Source organism: Palaemon carinicauda, chromosome 1 (assembly GCF_036898095.1).
Source record: "Palaemon carinicauda isolate YSFRI2023 chromosome 1, ASM3689809v2, whole genome shotgun sequence".
In the NCBI taxonomy this organism is placed as follows: domain Eukaryota; kingdom Metazoa; phylum Arthropoda; class Malacostraca; order Decapoda; family Palaemonidae; genus Palaemon; species Palaemon carinicauda.
Window position 1 is genome coordinate 118090630 of NC_090725.1, and position 20192 is coordinate 118110821.

The following is a 20192-nucleotide window of genomic DNA, read 5'->3' on the forward strand; positions in this document are numbered from 1 at the left end:
TGATATTGTCTCCAGCCATTTCTTTGTCCTTTATCCAGACAACCAGTAGTCTCTCCATCTCATCATGGATGTGGCTCCTCTTGCTGTAGAAAACAGTCACGCCCTTAGAAGGTGTTGCTGCTTTGATAGCTTCCTTCTGCTTCAGGATTGTTCCTATCGTAGATGGGTTTTGGCCATATTCCTTCGCGAGTACACTTAACCGCATGCCGGCCTCATATTTCTTATTATTTCCATTTTCATCTCCATGGAAAGCATCATCCTCTTCTTTCCCATAACATCAGCGACTTTCTTGGGACCCATGGCTAATGATGTATCGTAAGTATCACACACGATAACAGTACGTACAATAAAATTGTTACGAAAGCGAAATCGCAAACACTAAGTCAATGCGTACGATACCACTGCCGGAACGAAAAGACATAGGAACGCCAATGCGTAGATGCACGATGGAATAAAGTACAGTAGATGTCGACCAATAGGAGAGCAGGATCTCATGGTGTTAACTAGCATCCGAGTAGGTAGATAACCAATGGGAACGCAGGAGGATGGTAGCGAGTTTACGGGCTGGTGGCCTGCAAATTTTAAAATCCGTCTCGGATACTGTGGGGCTCCCGCTCTGTACCGACTTTCGTTGTCCAAAACATTTTTCATGATCAGTCACAAAATTCTTCGCATCTCCTTTCGTGAAGTGATAATTTCGTAAGCCGATTCTTTCGTAGCTAGAGGGTTGACTGTATATATATATATATATATATATATACAGTAGGGTCCCAAATTATGCGAGAATTTGGTCGATCAATGACCTCGGATAAATGGAAAATCGCAAATTTCGAAACACAAATAACAAATAATTCCATTGGGGCCATGGCAACCAGCAACTTGCCAATTCAAACCTGTTTACTACCCATTTCCAATACTTTCTATGTACTATACTGCAACTTTTTTATAATATCAAATTGTTCTTGTAAATAAATCAAACATTTAATATGCTTTAAATTTCTAATAACTTGAAAAAAGGTTAAAATCAAAACCAGGATGGGTGTAAACACCATACATTTCCCGTTATAACACGACCCAAAATACAGACAAATTTTAATTTTTGTCATATCTATTGTATAAGACAACTGGTGAAAAGCAAAACCATCACTTTATAGACTAGCTTTTGTTGTATCATTGAAAATCCAGAATTGTCAAAATAAAGGCGATTTTATATCATGTGTTTCCTTAACACGCCAAAAAGCACAATAAAAACGACAACCAATGTTTTGTTTACGTTTATCTCTGATCATAACAAAGAAACAGACGCATTTACACATCTGTGTATAGGTTAGTTTTTGCATCAACAGCAATCTTACCAAGTATTGATTATATGTTGATTTTGCTATTACCAATGTTCTACTTAATTTTTCTTAGAACTTCCAAATAAATGAAATGAATGCCAATCATATAATGTTATGTTTTTCTTTATGACGCCGCCTGAAACGGAAACCTTCCATTCGTTTACTGTACGCTCCATCTTCGATCATAATAAACAAACCTAGGCATTAAACACGCATGATCAAAGTGATAAATAATGATATTAAAAGCTTTTAGTAAATATGTTATTACAATTATTATTTATCATATTTATATAAATTCCTACATACGTAGCAAAGCAGAAAACTATTTTTTTCATTTTGCGTGTAATCAACAATAACAAACTGCCTCTAATGACAGAATGATAATTTACGATAATTCTAAACTGGTACTAAAGATGATTGTCCATTCCATATCCAAAATACATTTCCTAACTTTAGTTATAAGTCAACTTGTACCCACTTCAATTATGAAACCATCTATAAAAAAGTAAGAGAAGAAGCAAGTACTAGGCCGATTTTTAAAGTTATCGAACAATTAAGTTGCTGTAATAACGTTCGATGTGACAGAGAGGGTGCGAGATTAAAGAAAGTAAGGAAAATTTAATCATGATTGATTTTCAATATAACAAACTTTTTGATGCAACAAAGATTTCATTTGTTAGAGAGAGAGAGAGAAAGAGAGAGAGAGAGAGAGAGAGAGAGAGAGAGAGAGTGAGTGAGTGTGTTTTAAATGTACTAAACAAAAAAATATGATAGGTTATAACACATTGGTGCTTATGTAATATCAGCTGTATAGATGTTTTGAATAAGTTAAGAAATGGTATAAACAATACTTTGTTACTGTATTCGTATGTGCCTATTCTTGAGACCGGCAGCTAAACGTCAGCTGATCTGATCTTAACCAAAAGTAAAAACAAAAAGAAGTCAACAATACTCGATTTTTAAAACACATCCGAAATTTAAAAACAAAAGTACACGCTTTCTTAATGTGCAATTAACTATTTAACGAGTAGCAATTTTCTAGAATAAAGTGATGTTTCCCAAAAAATTGTGGTTTGCTGAAGAAATCGGATGCCGTATTTTAAGCTACGACTGAAATAGATGTATACACGGTATAACTTTTTCGTTTTGTATTTGATTGACACTTTAAGAAAACTGATTATGGTTTCTTCATCTAATGGTAAGTATTGTATAACACGAGAGAGAGAGAGAGAGAGAGAGAGAGAGAGAGAGAGAGAGAGAGAGAGAATGAATCAGCTGTTGTAATCGAATGCCGTGTTTTTGTTTCGTGAGGAATTGATCGCCAGTACTAATAATAGTCATGTAAATTTCATTCTTAAACTCAGGTTACCATATGTGAACTAAGGATTTATTTCTTACAAAGAGAGAGAGAGAGAGAGAGAGAGAGAGAGAGAGAGAGAAAATTTTTTTATAATTATACCGTGTACTCTACAAAACCAATCTTTGCAAATCAAATGTATATTGTTTTAAATATGACAAAATATTGCCGACTCGTTACCGAAATTTAGGCTATTCACTGCCGATTAACGAAACCAGTCTACTCGTGAAAACCTTGAACGCCCGAAGGGAAAAATAAAGCTTTTATATATACTCTACTAAACAAAAATAATGCTTTAATATACCATCATTAACACTACCATTAAAATTATCAAAAGGTTGGAGAAAGATAAAGATTGCCGAGAACATAACCACAATTCTGTTTACATTTTGTCAGCTGGACTCGCACAGTTAACAGTTGATTTCAATGTTGATGTGGAATTTTATCCTTAAATAGGCATTTTATTATGAAATTATGTTAATAAGATGTAATGTTAATATTGTTTTGTAACATTTATTATAAATCACCGTATTTAGGGCTACCAATAGACTTAAAAAGACAATATATTTGATACGTTTTGTAGTCCTTGACTAGCAGACTTTGAACAGCTTCGCAGATACAGAAAATATATTTTTGGAAAATAGCGATCGCATAAAAGGGGAATCGTATAATTTGAACACGTATAATTCGGGACCCTACTGTGTATATTATATATATATATATATATATATATTATATATATATATATATATATACACACACATATATATATATATATATATATAAATAAATATATATTTGCGGAGATCGCAAGGCTCAAGAACTCCTCTCTCGATGGTTCCTCTTTATTCGAGCCTAGGGATGTCGAGCAGGCTCCAGAGAGGTGAAGGAGGAAGTCCCACTAGGACTCCCCTCTCCATAGGGCCTTAATATCCCAGCCCTACAGACCACCAGCTCCTCCACAGCCCAACCAACCCAAAGCCTCGTCAAGCAAATCGGCAGCGAAGAAAGAGGTGTCAAAAAAGCCCTTTCCGACCAAGGACAAGAATGTCACAATATCCTCCCGAGGAAGGAAACATCCTACAGGGAGTGGCCGCAACACTACAATAGGCGATCCCCATGCTCGTCCATCAATAGTGGGATGCCTTAAAAGCTGCTGGGACAGGTGGAAGCAGCTTGGGGCTGATTCCTGGACAGTCTCCGTGATACGTTCAAGGTATCATGTTCCGTTCATCTCATCTCCCCCTCCCCTGATCAAGGATCCAGTGACGATAGACTCCTTTGCAATGGATCAGCAAAGGGGCTCGCCCTTCGGTCTGAAGTCCAGACCATGTTGGAGAAGGACGCTCTCTAGGAGGTCTTTAATGACTCCCCAGGCTTCTTCTGTCGACTCTTTTTTGTGAAAAAGGCGTCTGTAGGCTGGAGACCAGTTATCGACCTCAGCTCTGTACAAGTTTGTCAAAAAGACTTTGTTCAGCATAGAGACGGCAGATACGGTCAGAAAAGGGGTAAGACAACAGAATTTCATGTGCGCACTGGACCTAAAGGACGCATACTTCTAGATCCCAATCCATCCGTCTTCAAGGAAGTATGTAAGATTCAGCCTAGACAACTGGAAATACTAGTCTAGGGTACTGTGCATCTGTCATTCCACAGCACCCGAAGTCTTCACCAGAGTGTTCACCCTAGTATCATCCTGGGCTCACATGATCGGCATCCGTCTCCTCCGTTATCTGGACGACTGGCTGATCCTAGTAGACTCAGCAACCCTTCTTCATCACCGAGACAAGCTTTTGAGGCTTTGCCAAGATCTGGGGATCATGGTAAACCTCGAGAAGTCTTCCCTGCTGCCCACTCAGAGAATGGTATACCTGGGAAGGATTTTAGCCACCAATCTCTACAAAGCCTTCCCAACAGACGACAGAATAATGAGGCTGAGGAAAGTCACAAGACCTTTTCTCAAATGAGAAGAACTCTCAGCCCAGAAGTGGCTGTCTCCTCGGACACCTATCATCCCTGGTCCGTCTAGTTCCCAACGGCCGCCTCTGGATTCAATCCCTCCTATGGCGACTAAAGTCCAATTGGAATTAGGTTTTCGATATTCCGGACATTCTGATTCCCATGGGACCAGAGGAACAGATGGACCTCGAGTGGTGGATGGCAGACAAGAATCTGCGGAGGAGCGTAGATCTTCCCGTCCTCCCCCTGTACTTGATGCTGTTTTCCAACGCACCAAAAGAAGGGTCGGGGCTCACGTGCTGCACCACACGGCCTCAGGCCCCTGGTCAGAGTCCGAAAAGTACCACCTCATAAATCTCCTAGCGATGAAGGCCGTCTTTCTGGCCCTTCAACAGTTCCATTAGTTCCTGACAGGCCACTCATTGGTGGTGATAAGCAACAACACCACAGTAGTGACTTACATCAACAAACAAGAAGGTGCTTTTTTTTGCAGCCCCTATCCCATCTAGCAGTAGAAATACTGAGATGGGCCGAAGTCCACTTGGTACTGCTATCAGCCCGCTTCATTTCAGGCAAGAGGAATGTGCTCGCCAACAATTTAAGCAGAACATATCAGATACGGGGTACGGAATGGTCTTTGGATCATCTACCAGCCAACAAAATACTGACTTTGTGGGGTTCTCCGACTGTGGATCTGCTCGCAATGGCTCTGAACTTCAGGCTCCCGCTGTACTGCTCCCCAGTCCCAGACCCCAAGGCTCTCTGGCAAGATGCATTCCATCAACAGTGGGACAACATCGACATATTTGCCTTTCCCCCATTCTGTTGGATGAGAAGGGTACTCAACAAGGCCAGAACACTGATCAACCTCTCAATGACTCATAGCTCTGATATGGCATCATGTGGAATAGTTTTGGACCTTCTGTAGCTCCTGACGAAGCCCCCAAGAGAGCTCCCTCCATGACAGAATCTACTCAGATAACTACATGTCAACATCTACCACAAAGCTCTTGCTTTGCTATGACTTCATACATGGAGACTATCCAGCATCTCCTCACTCAGAAAGGATTTTTGCAACAACTTGCGAAGAGGATGTCTGGATATCTGCGGAACTCCTCAGCAGCAATCTACCATACAAAGTGGAACGTCTTCTGTGGTTGGTGTCATGGAAAGGATATCTCTCCACTCGATGCCACTATACCAGCAATAGGAGAGTTTTTCGTTTATTTGCGGGAGGAAATGCGCCTTTCAGTTTCGACAGTGAAAGGCTATCGCTCAGCCTTGAGCCTCGCCTTCAAACTAAAAGGAGTGGACATCTCATCGCTAGAACTTTCCCCACTCATACAGAGTTACGAACTTGCCTGTTCTGTCAGAAGTGAGACCTCCTCCTTAGAATGTGGTTCGAGTTCTCCGGTCTCTAAAGAGGTCTCCCTACAAACCATTATGCCAGGCAACAGATCGCTATCGTACTTGGAAGACGGTGTTCCTACTCGCGTTGGCCTCAGCCAAACAAGTCAGTGAACTTCATGGTCTCTCATACAACGCCCGTTCAAGGGGATGGGGAGAGGTAACATTCAGCTTCGACCCTGAGTTTGTTGCCAAGACTCAGAATCCAGGGGTGTAGGATCCTAGATTCGATTCCTTCTGGAAAATGAGTCTACACTCCATAACTGACGATCCAGATCATCTGTCACTGTGCCCAGTAAGAAGTTTGAGGCTACCTCAAGAGAACAGCAGCAGCCCACCCCCCGGGTGCCTTCGCTTTTCGTCAGCATCGGGAGAAACAACAGGAGGATCACCAAGAACACCATCTCTGCATGGATTCGCAGAGTCATCGATCACGCTCTGAATCCAGATCCTCCTCCAACACGTCGACCCAGAGCTCACAATGTTAGGGGCATAGCTACATCCCTGGCCTTCAAAAGAAATTGTGACGCAGGTTCTACAAGCAGGGGTGTAGAAGTGCCAGACGACTTTCAAAGTTCATTATCTGTAAGATGTGACCCACAAGAGACTCGATACGTTCTCTATCGGTCCTGTGGTGGTTGTACAACTGTTGGTTTAGTACCTCAAGCTCCTTATTGGACAAGTAGCAGAAGGTTATGGACACTATTACCCGGTTTTAGTCCGTGTCAATGACAAGGAATGACTTGCTATTTTCTTTTCATCATCTTCCCCTCTCTTGGGGAAAGCAGCATCCTGGGTTCTCTGCACATGCTGTTCTTAACCACTGCAGGTAAACCATAGCTCCCTTGTACCTAGTATTGGGTCAATACTATTACGTCCTCATACCCTAGCGAGGTGGTATAGGGAAAGTCTTGGTCAAATTGGTTATTACAGACACGGTATAACTTTTACCTTTTCAGTCACACTGCTAATATTCCAACACACAGCTTGCATAGACCGAAGACCTTGCGTAGCAAGGTTTATCGAGGTGTTAGGGTCTCCTTATTTTTGGTACTAACCTACTCATAAAAAGGAAACCCTAGGTAAAGCCAAAAAGCCAGATTGGCAGAGACATCCACCCTCCTAATGGGTGATTCACCCCTATAAATAGTGTAAGTTTGTATTCCAGTTACGGAACAAATGACAAATTTGGAAATATTTTGTACTTTTCCTAACAATACAATCCTATAGCTATTTATACGAACTTACCCGCTAACCCTGTTCTCCTTGAAGTCCTACCTCCAAGCAAAGTGAAGCACAGTCACAGCTGTGAGTGAGGCTCTACCCCCTGCTAATTAGCAGGATGTGTTGTTAACCCTAAATTTTAATGGCTCGTTCTTTCAGCTTTGCTGAAAGTAATACTGTACCCCTATAAATAGCTAAAGGTTTATATTGTAGGAAAAATACAATTTATATCCAAATTTGTCATTGTATTTTGCCAAGCTGTACAAACCAAAGTCATTTATGCAAAGGTTTTGCTTCATCCACCCTACAAGTCTTGACCAGGATAGAGTGATGCTTGCTTCGTTGCAGCGCATATTGCTGCTCAGCCGTGGAATTGCCTTACAGGTATGATTCTTGACAGCAAATTTACTTTTGAGAAACTCCTGTCTGTCTTTGCAATTGCACAAAAAATTGTTTTTTTTTAAAAAAGTCTTTCAAGATTTTAGTGATCAATCTGTTTTGAAGAAGTGTTTTAATGCTTTTATTCTGCCTTGTTTCAAGTATTGTTCTTCCTTCTGGTCTTCAGCTGCTTATCTCACCTTAATTTGTAGGACAAGCACTTACAGTCTATTAAATTTCTTATTTCTGATCAAGATATTAATCTCTGGTACCGTCATTTAGTTAGATCGGTATGCATGTTGCATAAGATTTTTCTTAATTCTGACCATCGTCTGCATTCAGATCTTCCTGGACAGTACCATCCTATTAGTAATGCTAGGTATGCAGTTAATTCTAGTACTGTAGTTAAGATTTTCCATCATAAGGCTCAATACTGTACAGTATTCAAGAACTTTATTGCAGCGGTGACCAAGTTAATGAATGAATTTCCTAATCAGGTAGTTGAATGGGTGGAGCTTCAGAAGCTCAAACTAGCTGCAATTTTTTTTTATTTTGACAAAGGTAATATAAGTCTTTGGTAGTTTATATATGAAAGATCTGTTAATGTTGTTACTGTTTTTACAATACTGTATGTTATTTTTATTGTTCATTACTTCTCTTGCAATTTATGTATTTCCTTATTTCCTTTCCTCACTGGACTATATTTCCGTGTTGGAACCCTTTGGCTCATAGCATCCTGCTTTTCCAACTAGGGTGGTAGCTTAGCTAGTAATAAGGATAATAATAATAGCCTATTGTATACAGTAATTGCCAGTTCAGCACCTTTTTTTTTCTGGTTATAGAGAATCAACATAGAGGTAAACCCATATGAATGACTCGGGTTTGTATTGCTAGGAAAATGCAAATTGTATTAAAAATTTGTAGTATTTTCAGCACTGCCGGGTAGGTGATTTTTTTTTTTTAATCAAGACTACAATTATGGATAATTTGTATGTCATGGTTTCGTATGAACAGATTAAGTTAGCTAGTTTATTTTAGATTATGATGAAGTGTCTTTGAGATTGTATTATGGAACCTATCGCTTCCTGAAAAAATTCAAACAGCATTTTACTTTTTTGGGTTTTAGTTACATGTAATTTCCCTGTTATAAAAGGATATATATTTCTTGAATAGTTTTAAGGAAAATGATACAGTTTATAGCATTTTCTAGTTTTCTTAGAATTTTAGTAATTCAAGTAAAGCAAGAAAAACACTATGATTTTTGTTACATATCTAAGTTATTGTTTTAATTATACAAATTAATTTCTCTCATAACAGCGCCTGGATAGTCAAGAAAGCTGTGTTTTGGCTGTAGGACATAGTTATTCCTTTTATATCAACAAACTGAAGAAAAATGATATTGTTCTAGAAGATTGGCCATCATTTGAAACAATAGTGAAAGATTTTGGTGAGTAATTGAAATATTTTCCTAATAAGGGATGTATTTTTTCATCCTTTTTTTTAACTGTACAGTATGTTTATAATTATTTTCTTCTAGTGGAGAACACCCATGACTATTCGCACCTTTAACCCATATATGCCCAGAAAAGATGAAGGTTCTTGAAATTAAATGATTTTCAGATATGATATGGGTTATGATGTTTCCATGCCATATATCAATGTTTGAGGAAGTTTTCTCAAGTATTCTTCAATTTATTGCAAAAAATTTACTGTTGCGCAAACGCATCACTGGGCACACCATGCCTGTCCAATGTTGCTTATACGCAACACTGGGCATTTTAAGCCTAAAAGATTTTTTTTTCTTATTTTATATGTAATTTTTTAAAACAAATTGATGTAATTTTCAATAAATTACAAGAAGAATATACACATTTAGGATTTCTATCAAAGATGTCATGGTAGATTTCATTTATATTTCAAGGAAACATAAAATATTCATTTATAAATAGAAATGGACATTGTGAATTACATGTATAGTATTTGAATACAAAATTTAAAGCAAAATAAATGACAATTCAATTCAAAAAAATAAAAAAGGAAACACATTCTTCATTCAGCAATGTAAATTATCATCAACAAAGAAAGAAACAAACAAGCCTATTCTTATTGGGTATGATATGCAACAGAACATTTCAAATGCAATGGAACATCACACTTTCTGCAAATAAAAATTGTTTGGCTATGACACTGTTTGCACCTTCTTCTACATTTAGGATCCCTTTCGATGATGTCATGGCTTATCTTATCAAAACGTTTCTTGGTATTCAGGGGGCTCATGCATAGTGACCTTAGTTTTCCTGGGGATTTTGGTGGTTTCCAAACTTTTTCAACCAACATTGAACAACTGCTCTAGTAAATGTAAGCAAATCATCATCATACCCACCTTTCCGAGCAAAAAGCCAGGCGTTGCTTATTGAGACATTGATTAGAAAACAAAGTATTTACTTTGGGAAAATACCATTTTTTACCTCTAATTGCAATGTGATAATGACAAATATTTTCATCTGTTCTGTCAACACCACCCATGTTCTGATTGTATATGTCAATCAAACGAGGGCAACCTATAGATACTTTCTTTTTTTCCTTTGCCGAGTATAGCTCAATTTTTTTCATGGGAAACGTTCCATGCCCATTGGAACCAATGCTGACTACTCCATTATCATTCCATCTGACAGCTAGAATTTGAGAATCTCTATCTAAGAAGTGCTCTTCACTACCTCTTGGCAACTTTTCAAACGTCTTGTTGATAGTCAGTGGACATTTTTCTACTCTGTTGGCTCTTAGGGTACCTGTGGCACCATGACTTCTTCTTTTGATCTCTTCTAAAAGTTTTATTGAGGTGAAGAAGTTATCAAAATAAAGAGAAAATTTTATTCCCGGATATTCAGCTTGAAGTGTGTCAAGAATGTTTAGAACAACTTTTCCTCCTAATCCATATTCACTTGCATACACATTTGGATCGTTTCCTTCATATTTTCCTTGGTAAAGGTCAAGAGTTAAGGCATAACCCAAAGGAGTGCAAGCTGCCCATGCTTTATAACCCCATCGTATGGGCTTTCCACGGATGAACTGTTTTGTTGGGTGTCTTCCAAAGTATGGAATCATGGACTCATCTATAGATATAGTGGATGACCCAAAGACTTTACCATAGGAAAGATAGTTTTTCAATATTAAACTTACCCGATAATCATGTAGCTGTCAACTCCGTTGCCCGACAGAATTCTATGGAGGGATACGCCAGCTATCACAATACTAGAAGGGGGTGTACTTACCAGCGCCACCTGTGGCCAGGTACTCAATCATTTGTTGTTGACACCTCCTCAATTATTCCTCTGTCGTGCTTCCGGCTAGACGTTCTGGGATACGCTCATGGTCTTCGAGTTTATTCATGGATATTTGGTGAAGTATTCTCTTAGATTAACGGCTGTCGCATACTGGAATCCTTTTTATATTAGCTAGTTAGCTTTTATATAAACTCTGATTAACGGTTAATGAATTTTTGCTTGTTTTTGGATCACCCTTTGACTTACTCTTTGAAACAAGATGTCTGACGTTTCGCAAGCTCCCTCCCATAGACGATGTAGGTCTTGCAATAGGCGTATTCCGAAGGTCTCGGTAGATCCTCACACCGCTTGTTCTGACTGTAGGGACAGGCCCTGTCTATTAGAAAATCGGTGTGAGGAGTGCGCCGGACTTTCGGAATTGGATTTTGTACGTCTTTTAAAATATTCATCCAAGTTAGAGAGAACTAGAGCTAGGAGAAGTTCTTCTCACTCTTCTATGTTTTCCTCACCTCATGATCCCCTACCTTTTCCTACCCCTGTAGTGGCTACCCCCGAACCTACTGTGTGCCCTCCGCCTGATATGTCAACTGTTTTGCGTGCTATTCAGGCTTTAGGAGATAAAGTAGAATCAGTGGTAAGTGACCATAAGTCTCTGATGGCCGAGGTTAAAGAACTGAAGGTCAAGAGTGCAGTGGGTGGAAATAGTGCCAGTGCTGTGACGAGTGCTAGTGTCTGTGCAGTGCCAAGTGCTAGTGGTGCCAGTGTGGTGCGTGAGGATTTTTCTGTGCGAGCCAGTCGTCCTCCCAGTCCGGGACCTCTTGCAAGCTCCCATGCCCAGGGGAGAAGCAATGTCGAAGGGCTTAAGGGTTCGACAGGCCTTGTTAGGCGCACAGAATTATCCTCGGTGGTTGCGGGCGTGTCTTCCTTAGACCGTCACTCCCACCTGCAGACGATTGAGCCCGTCTTCTCGTCCGCTGATCTTCATGCAGGGAAGAAACGTTGGTCTCAGGTCTCGAGACCGCTAAACGTAGAGTTCAGTCAGCGAGTGCTCAGCCAGGTTGCAGTCATTGGCTCAGCTCCGACTCGCCTCTGTCATCGGTCGACTGTACTCCACCCAAGAGGAGTAAGGTTCTGCCTATACAGACCCCGACTGTGACTTTACCTCAGTCTGTTATCGTTTCTGCCGACCCCAAGTGGACCCTGCTTCAGTCCATGCAAGTTCAGCTTTCGGACTTGATGCGTGAGTGTCGGGCTGAGAGTGTTGCACCTCCTGCACTCCCTCCACCTGTTCTCGCTGCACCTGTGCTCGCCCAGCCTGCACCTGCTCCGCCTGTGCTCGCCCAGCCTGCACCTGCTCCGCCTGGTCGCAGCACCATCTGCCAGGCGTACGATGTTGAACCACTTTCGGAGTTTGCTGTTCACAGTGTTGTTCAGCCTCAGCCTTCTTTAAGGCAACCCTTGCTTTGGGATCAGGAGAGTTACACTCTTCCTCCTCCTCCCCTTGCTGCTCCACCAGTGGTGCAACTCTCGGTTGGGGTACAACAACCTCTCCCCTCCGTGAGTCTGTCTGCTCAACCAGCGCTGCACCGAGTTCAACCCTCATCTAGGCAAGCTCATCTACACCATGCACTTGCGCCTCAGGAGCCTCAGCTTGCTAGAACTTTACCTTGTTCTGCGCAGCCTCAACCTTCTCATGCTCCACTCATCTCTCAGGAACAGGAACGGACTACTCCGCCTCCGTCCTCCGCTCAGCTGGTGCAATCCTTGGGTGCAACTCTTGCTAGGAGTCAACCTCCTTCACCCTTGCACCTGCCTTCTGCTCCGACTGTTGTTCAGCCTATGCAGTCTGAACCTCAGGTTTTCCCTCAAGTTGAGGAAACCTCTGTTGTTGTTCCTACCCGTTCTGACTCTGCGGTTCAGCATTCTGGTCCTTTTGCTTCGCTACCTTCTGCTGATGAAGTGTCGGATGATGAGGAGGCACATCTTGATCCCTCATCAGACGTGGAGGAGTCTAAGCTTTCTCCATTGTCTGTTGATTTTAGAAAGGTCTTGGCTCTACTCAGGGAGCTTTACCCTGACCACTTCGTCTCTGCTGTTCCCCGCTCTCCTCCATCTGAGTTTTCGCTAGGCGTGCAACAAGCTAAGTCGAGCTATACTAAGCTTGTCCTAGCTAGATCCTCCAAGAGGGCCTTAAGGACCTTAGGGGAGTGGCTTCAGTCTAAACAACACCTGGGCAAGACTTCCTTCATGTTCCCTCCAACGAAGCTCGCATCGAAAGGTTGCGTTTGGTATGCCACAGGGGAAGCACCAGGCTTGGGAGTTCCTGCCTCTGCCCAGGCTGACTTCTCAAGTCTGGTGGACTCGCCTAGGAGGACTGCGATGAGACGCTCGAAGGTTTGTTGGACCTTCTCAGACCTGGATCATCTTCTGAAAGGGTTGTTCAGAGCTTTCGAAATGTTCAACTTTCTCGACTGGTGCCTGGGAGCCCTCAGCAAGAAAACATCTCCTGCGGACAAAGACTCTGCCATGTTAATTATGTCCTGCATGGATAAGGCTATCAGGGATGGATCGGGTGAGCTAGCGTCGTTATTTGTATCAGGGGTGTTGAAGAAAAGGGAACAACTGTGTACCTTCCTCTCAGCCAGCATTACACCGTGCCAGCGGTCACAGCTCCTTTTTGCTCCACTCTCAAAGTTCCTCTTTCCCGAGGAGCTAGTTAAGGACTTGTCGGCTGCCCTGATACAGAAGGACACGCACGATCTTGTAGCTTCATCGGCTCGTAAGTCTAAGGTTACCACCTCTGTCCCCAAGACTTATCGCTCTCCAGTGGCTGATACCCCGGCCACTAGGTTCATACCGCCCTTTCGTGGTAGAGCCCCCAGCCGAGGAAGCTCCCGTCCAGACTCTCACAGGGGCAAGTCTAAGAAAGGACCCAGGACATCTAAGGGAAAGCACTGACTCTCAGATTCTCCAGACAACAGTAGGAGCCAGGCTCAAGATCTTCTGGCAAGCCTGGGAGAAGAGAGGTGCAGACGCACAGTCTGTCAGTTGGCTGAGGTACGGTTACAGGATTCCATTCTGCCTCAAACCGCCTCTGACCACATCGCCCATCAACCTCTCTCCCAACTACAAAGAAGAGGACAAGAGGCTAGCATTGCAACAGGAGGTGTCGCTACTTGTGCAGAAGAAGGCAGTGGTTATAGTCCGGGACCATCAATCCCCGGGCTTCTACAACCGTCTCTTTCTTGTGGCCAAAAAGACAGGAGGTTGGAGACCGGTGCTGGACGTCAGCTCTCTCAACGAGTATGTCACCAAGCAGACGTTCACAATGGAGACGACCAAGTCGGTCTTAGCAGCGGTCAGACAGGAGGACTGGATGGTCTCGTTGGACTTGAAAGATGCATACTTTCACGTTCCCATTCATCCAGACTCCCAACCTTTCCTGAGATTCGTTTTCGGAAAGGTTGTCTATCAGTTCCAAGCCCTGTGTTTTGGCCTAAGCACAGCTCCTATGGTCTTTACTCATCTGATGAGGAATGTAGCGAAATTCCTGCACTTATCGAACATCAGAGCCTCCCTCTACCTAGACGACTGGCTGTTGAGAGCCTCCACGAGTCGTCGTTGTCTGGAGAACCTCTCTTGGACTTTAGATCTAATCAGAGACCTAGGTCTATTAGTCAATATAGAGAAATCTCAACTCATTCCCTCCCAATCCATTGTGTACCTGGGAATGGAGATTCAGAGTCGGGATTTTCGGGCTTTTCCATCGGCCCCCAGGATAAACCAAGCCCTACAGTGCATCATGAGCATGCTGAAGAGGAGCAATTGCTCAGTGAGACAGTGGATGAGTCTCACAGGGACCCTCTCATCTCTGGCCCTGTTTGTCGAGCTAGGGAGACTCCACCTCCGCCCTCTTCAATTCCATCTTGCAGCTCATTGGGACAAGGGCTCGACTCTAGAAGCAGTCTCTATCCCTATCAACCAAGAGATGAAGACCACTCTTCGGTGGTGGAAGCACAATCTTCTTCTCAAGGAGGGTCTATCATTGGCCATCCAGACCCCCCATCTTCATCTCTTCTCGGATGCATCGGACTCGGGCTGGGGTGCGACCTTGGACGGACGGGAATGCTCAGGAGTATGGAACAAGGAACAAGGATTACTCCACATCAACTGCAAGGAACTGTTAGCAGTCCATCTTGCCCTGTTGAACTTCAAGTCCCTCCTGCTAGGCAAAGTGGTGGAGGTGAATTCAGACAACACCACAGCCTTGGCTTACATCTCCAAGCAAGGAGGGACCCATTCGAGGAGCCTTTACGAGATCGCAAGGGACCTCCTCATTTGGTCAAGAGGTCTAAACCTCACACTGGTCACGAGGTTCATCCAGGGCGATATGAATGTTTCAGCGGATCGCCTCAGCAGAAGGAATCAGGTCATTCCCACGGAATGGACCCTCCACAAGAGTGTGTGCAACAGACTTTGGACGTTGTGGGGTCAACCTACCATAGACCTGTTTGCCACCTCCATCACCAAGAGACTTCCGCTTTATTGTTCCCCTGTTCCAGACCCTGCAGCGGTTCATGTAGATGCTTTTCTTCTGAACTGGTCCCATCTCGACCTGTACGCATTCCCTCCGTTCAAGATTATAAACAAAGTTCTGCAGAAATTCGTCTCGCACGAAGGGACACGGCTGACGCTGGTTGCTCCCCTTTGGCCTGCAAGAGAATGGTACACAGAGGTACGTCAATGGCTAGTCGACTTCCCCAGGACTCTACCTCTAAGAGTGGACCTTCTACGTCAACCACACGTAGACAGGTTGCACCCAAACCTCCACACTCTTCGACTGACTGCCTTCAGACTGTCGAAAGATTCGCTAGAGCTAGAGGCTTTTCGAAGGAGGCAGCCAGTGCGATTGCCAGAGCTAGAAGAATTTCCACTCGTAGAGTCTACCAGTCTAAGTGGGAGGTCTTCCGAAGCTGGTGTAGAGCCAATTCAATATCCTCTACCAATACCTCTGTGATCCAAATAGCTGACTTCCTTCTTCATCTTAGGAATGAGAGATCCCTTTCAACATCTACGATTAAAGGGTATAGGAGCATGTTGGCCTCAGTCCTCCGCCACAGGGGTTTGGACCTGTCTTCCAACAAGGACCTTCAAGACATTCTCAAGTCTTTTGAGACGTCTAAAGAACGTCGTCTTTCCACTCCAGGCTGGAATCTGGACGTAGTCTTAAGGTTCCTTATGACATCTAGGTTCGAACCTCTCCAGTCAGCTTCCTTCAAGGATCTTACCCTCAAGACTGCTTTTCTCGTTTGCCTTGCAACAGCTAAGAGAGTCAGTGAGGTTCATGCCTTCAGCAAGAACATTGGTTTCACAACCGAATCAGCTACATGTTCTTTTCAGCTTGGATTCCTAGCAAAGAACGAGCTTCCTTCACGTCCTTGGCCTAGATCGTTCGAAATACCTAGCCTCTCCAACATGGTAGGTAACGAACTAGAGAGAGTTCTTTGCCCTGTCAGAGCTCTCAAATATTATCTGAAGAGGTCTAAACCTATTCGAGGACAGTCAGAAGCCTTATGGTGTGCCATCAAGAAACCCTCGAGACCCATGTCCAAGAATGGGCTTTCGTACTATATAAGGCTTCTGATCAGAGAAGCACATTCTCACTTAAAGGAGGAAGACCTTGCATTGCTGAAGGTAAGGACCCACGAAGTAAGAGCTGTAGCTACTTCGTTGGCCTTTAATAAAAACCGTTCTCTGCAGAGCATTATGGATGCAACCTATTGGAGGAGCAAGTCAGTGTTTGCATCATTTTATCTGAAAGATGTCCAGTCTCTTTACGAGAACTGCTACACCCTGGGACCATTCGTAGCAGCGAGTGCAGTAGTAGGTGAGGGCTCAGCCACTACATTCCCATAATCCCATAACCTTTTTAACCTTTCTCTTGAATACTTTTATTGTTGTTTTTATGGTTGTTACGGTAGGCTAAGAAGCCTTCCGCATCCTTGGATTTGGCGGGTGGTCTATTCATTCTTGAGAAGCGCCTGGGTTAAAGGTTTGGTAGAGGTCCTTTAGTAGGGTTGCAACCCCTTGTACTTTGGCACCTTTGGGTTGATTCAGCCTCCAAGAGGAACGCTGCGCTCAGTAAGGAAGACGAACTTTAAATAAAAGGCAGAGTAACGGTTCTATTCGACTTCCTTACCAGGTACTTATTATTTCATTGTTATTTGAGATAACTGTTATATGAAATTTTGGGATACTTAGCTATCCTTTAATCATGTACACTGGTTTTCACCCACCTCCCTGGGTGTGAATCAGCTACATGATTATCGGGTAAGTTTAATATTGAAAAATGTTATTTTTATTAATAAAATAAATTTTTGAATATACTTACCCGATAATCATGATTTAATCGACCCTCCCTTTCCTCCCCAGAGAGAACCAGTGGACCGAGGAATAATTGAGGAGGTGTCAACAACAAATGATTGAGTACCTGGCCACAGGTGGCGCTGGTAAGTACACCCCCTTCTAGTATTGTGATAGCTGGCGTATCCCTCCATAGAATTCTGTCGGGCAACGGAGTTGACAGCTACATGATTATCGGGTAAGTATATTCAAAAATTTATTTTATTAATAAAAATAACATTTTTATTTAGAATGTCCAAAAATGGGCGTACTTTGGTAAACTTATCGGCTGGATTCAGATCCGTATTATCTGCAGCATGGAAATACCTCATGATCTCTTCAAACCTATTCCGACGCATTGAATTGGATATTAGCTCATTATGAGTATCCAATTCTGTTGACCAGTATAATTTGCATCTTGATACAGAACAATAGCCTGATAGCAACAGAATTGCAACAAATATTACATCTCATTACATGATAAAAGAGAACTGATGGTTTCCATTTTGCGTTGCGTATTTCACAGTTTCAATAGTCAGAAGTTCTATGGCAGCAGTATCAAGAAAAAGTTCAAATATTTCAGGTGGGGTACGTGGAAAATCAGCAGTAGATGGTCCGTAAAAAAGTTGACGGGAGTTGCTGTCTATTTGTTCCATATCCTTACTGCACCATTGCCTGACTTTGCAATTTTTTTTGGAAGTTTTCTTATTTCTACCTTCTGTCGAAGCTTATCCACTAATAAGGGCCTGAGAAATCATTTGAGCTCCAGGTAGGTTGTTTATGTCAACATCTTCCTCTTCTACTGAATCTTCATCTGTTACCCCCCTATTTTCTGGAGGAGAAATGTAGATGGATACATGGTTCTTTGTTTCAACAACAATATTATCTTCATTGTCATCTTCTTCACTACTTGAAAGCCTTTCTAATTCCTCCAAAATTTCCACCAATGTCAGATTCCTACAACAGAAAACATAGCTCAATCAGGCTCTCATGACCTGTGAGAAGTTTTTATGTAAATATTCTATATATATATATATATATATATATATATATATATATATATATATATATATATATATATACAGTGGTACCTCTACATACGAATTTAATCCGTTCCAGAACCAACTTCGGATGTAGAAAATGTTCGGATGTAGAAACGAATTTTCCCATAAGAATACATTGAAATTGGATTAATCCGTGGTTGAGCCCACATAATTTTCCCATGAGAATAATGCACACTAAATTAGATAATAGACATGTAAATAAGAAGAATTAGCAAAAAATGATAAATAAGAAACGGGTTTTTAGCGTCACTTTATCTTAGAAACTCCAGCGCAGGTGTTGTTAGTCTTGCTACGCAGAGAAGAGATGGACGGGCGACGAGGAGGTAGAGAGGTTAACTAGGATAAACGTACACTACCGTAACTTTTTCTAACTTACACTAAGTGAACTTTAACATAACTTAGCTTATTTTTTTTTTATTTTTATATTTTATATTTTTTTACATTTTCTTTTTTTCTTTTTGATGATTACGTAATTTTAATCACTTTCACTCTCTACACTTAAAATTGACTGAATTTTTTTCGCTTCACTCTTTTCCGTTTTCTTTGTTACACTTTCTTCCGCTTCACTCTTTGCCGTTTTCTTCGAATCACTTACATCCTCTTCATCACGAGTTCGCTTCGCAGTTTTTTTAAAGAAATTATCGATAGATAATTGCTTGGTACGGCTTTTCAGAATGTTTCGAAAGTGAGTTAGGCAAACATCATCGAATTGCGAAACTACACGACAAACCTGCAATTTCTTTGGATGGTATTTGTCGATGAAGTCGACCACGTCTTGATATTTTCCTAACACTTCTTTTATATGCGCCGAACCTAACACATGTTCTACCTCCTCGCTCCCTTCCTCGTCATCACTCATGTGCTCAGACATAGCATGGAGTTCCTTGAGCTCATCCGTGGTAAGTTCGTCGTGATGTTCGGCGACGAGTTCCGTAACGTCATCTGCGTCGACCTCCAGACCCATGGACTTGCCAAGGGAGACGATTTCCTCTACGGCTTCCGCTGCACCCACCACGGGATCAGGTTCGGGGTCAAAACCTTCGAAATCTCTGGAAGAAACTGCATCAGGCCACAGCTTCTTCCAGGCAGAATTGAGGGTCCGTCGAGTTAATCCCACCCAAGCCTGATCTATGATCTTGAAGCAGTGCACGATGTTGAAGTGGCTCTTCCAAAATTCACGCAAAATTAAGTTGGTGCTTTGCGTGACATTAAAGCACTGCTTAAATAAGTGCTTGGTGTACAGCTTCTTAAAATTAGAGATTACTTGCTGGTCCATGGGCTGGAGGATAGAGGTGGTATTCGGTGGAAGATACAGCACCTTTATGAACTTAAATTCATCGAAGATATCCTCAAGTCCGGGGGGGTGAGCGGGTGCATTGTCAAGGCATAGCAGGCACTTTAAAGGCAATTTCTGTTCATAAAGATACTTCTTCACAGAAGGGCCGAAAACTTGGTTAACCCATTGCACAAAGAATTGCCTAGTGACCCAGGCCTTCGAGTTGGATCGCCAGAAAACATGAAGCTGATCCTTATCGACGTTGTGTGCCTTAAAGGCCCTAGGGTTCTCTGAATGGTAAACCAGTAAGGGCTTGACTTTAAAGTCCCCGCTAGCATTGGCACATAGGGCAAGAGTCAACCGATCCTTCATTGGCTTATGCCCAGGCAATTTCTTCTCTTCGGCGGTGATGTAGGTTTGACTCGGCATCTTCCAAAACAGCCTGGTTTCATCACAATTAAACACTTGCTGCTCTACGTAGCCTTCTTCCTGCACAATCTT

The 20192-nt window shown here is 42.4% G+C and overlaps 1 protein-coding gene across 1 annotated transcript in view; it reads left to right on the plus strand.

Annotated features, from left to right (window-relative positions):
• Nucleotides 1-20192, plus strand: part of LOC137651178 (proteasome adapter and scaffold protein ECM29) — a 439426-nt gene that overhangs the window by 143160 nt on the left and 276074 nt on the right. The window contains exon 11 of the mRNA XM_068384329.1: nucleotides 8983-9112. Within this exon, the coding sequence (XP_068240430.1) occupies nucleotides 8983-9112 (130 nt within the window). The remainder of the gene's footprint in view (nucleotides 1-8982; nucleotides 9113-20192) is intronic.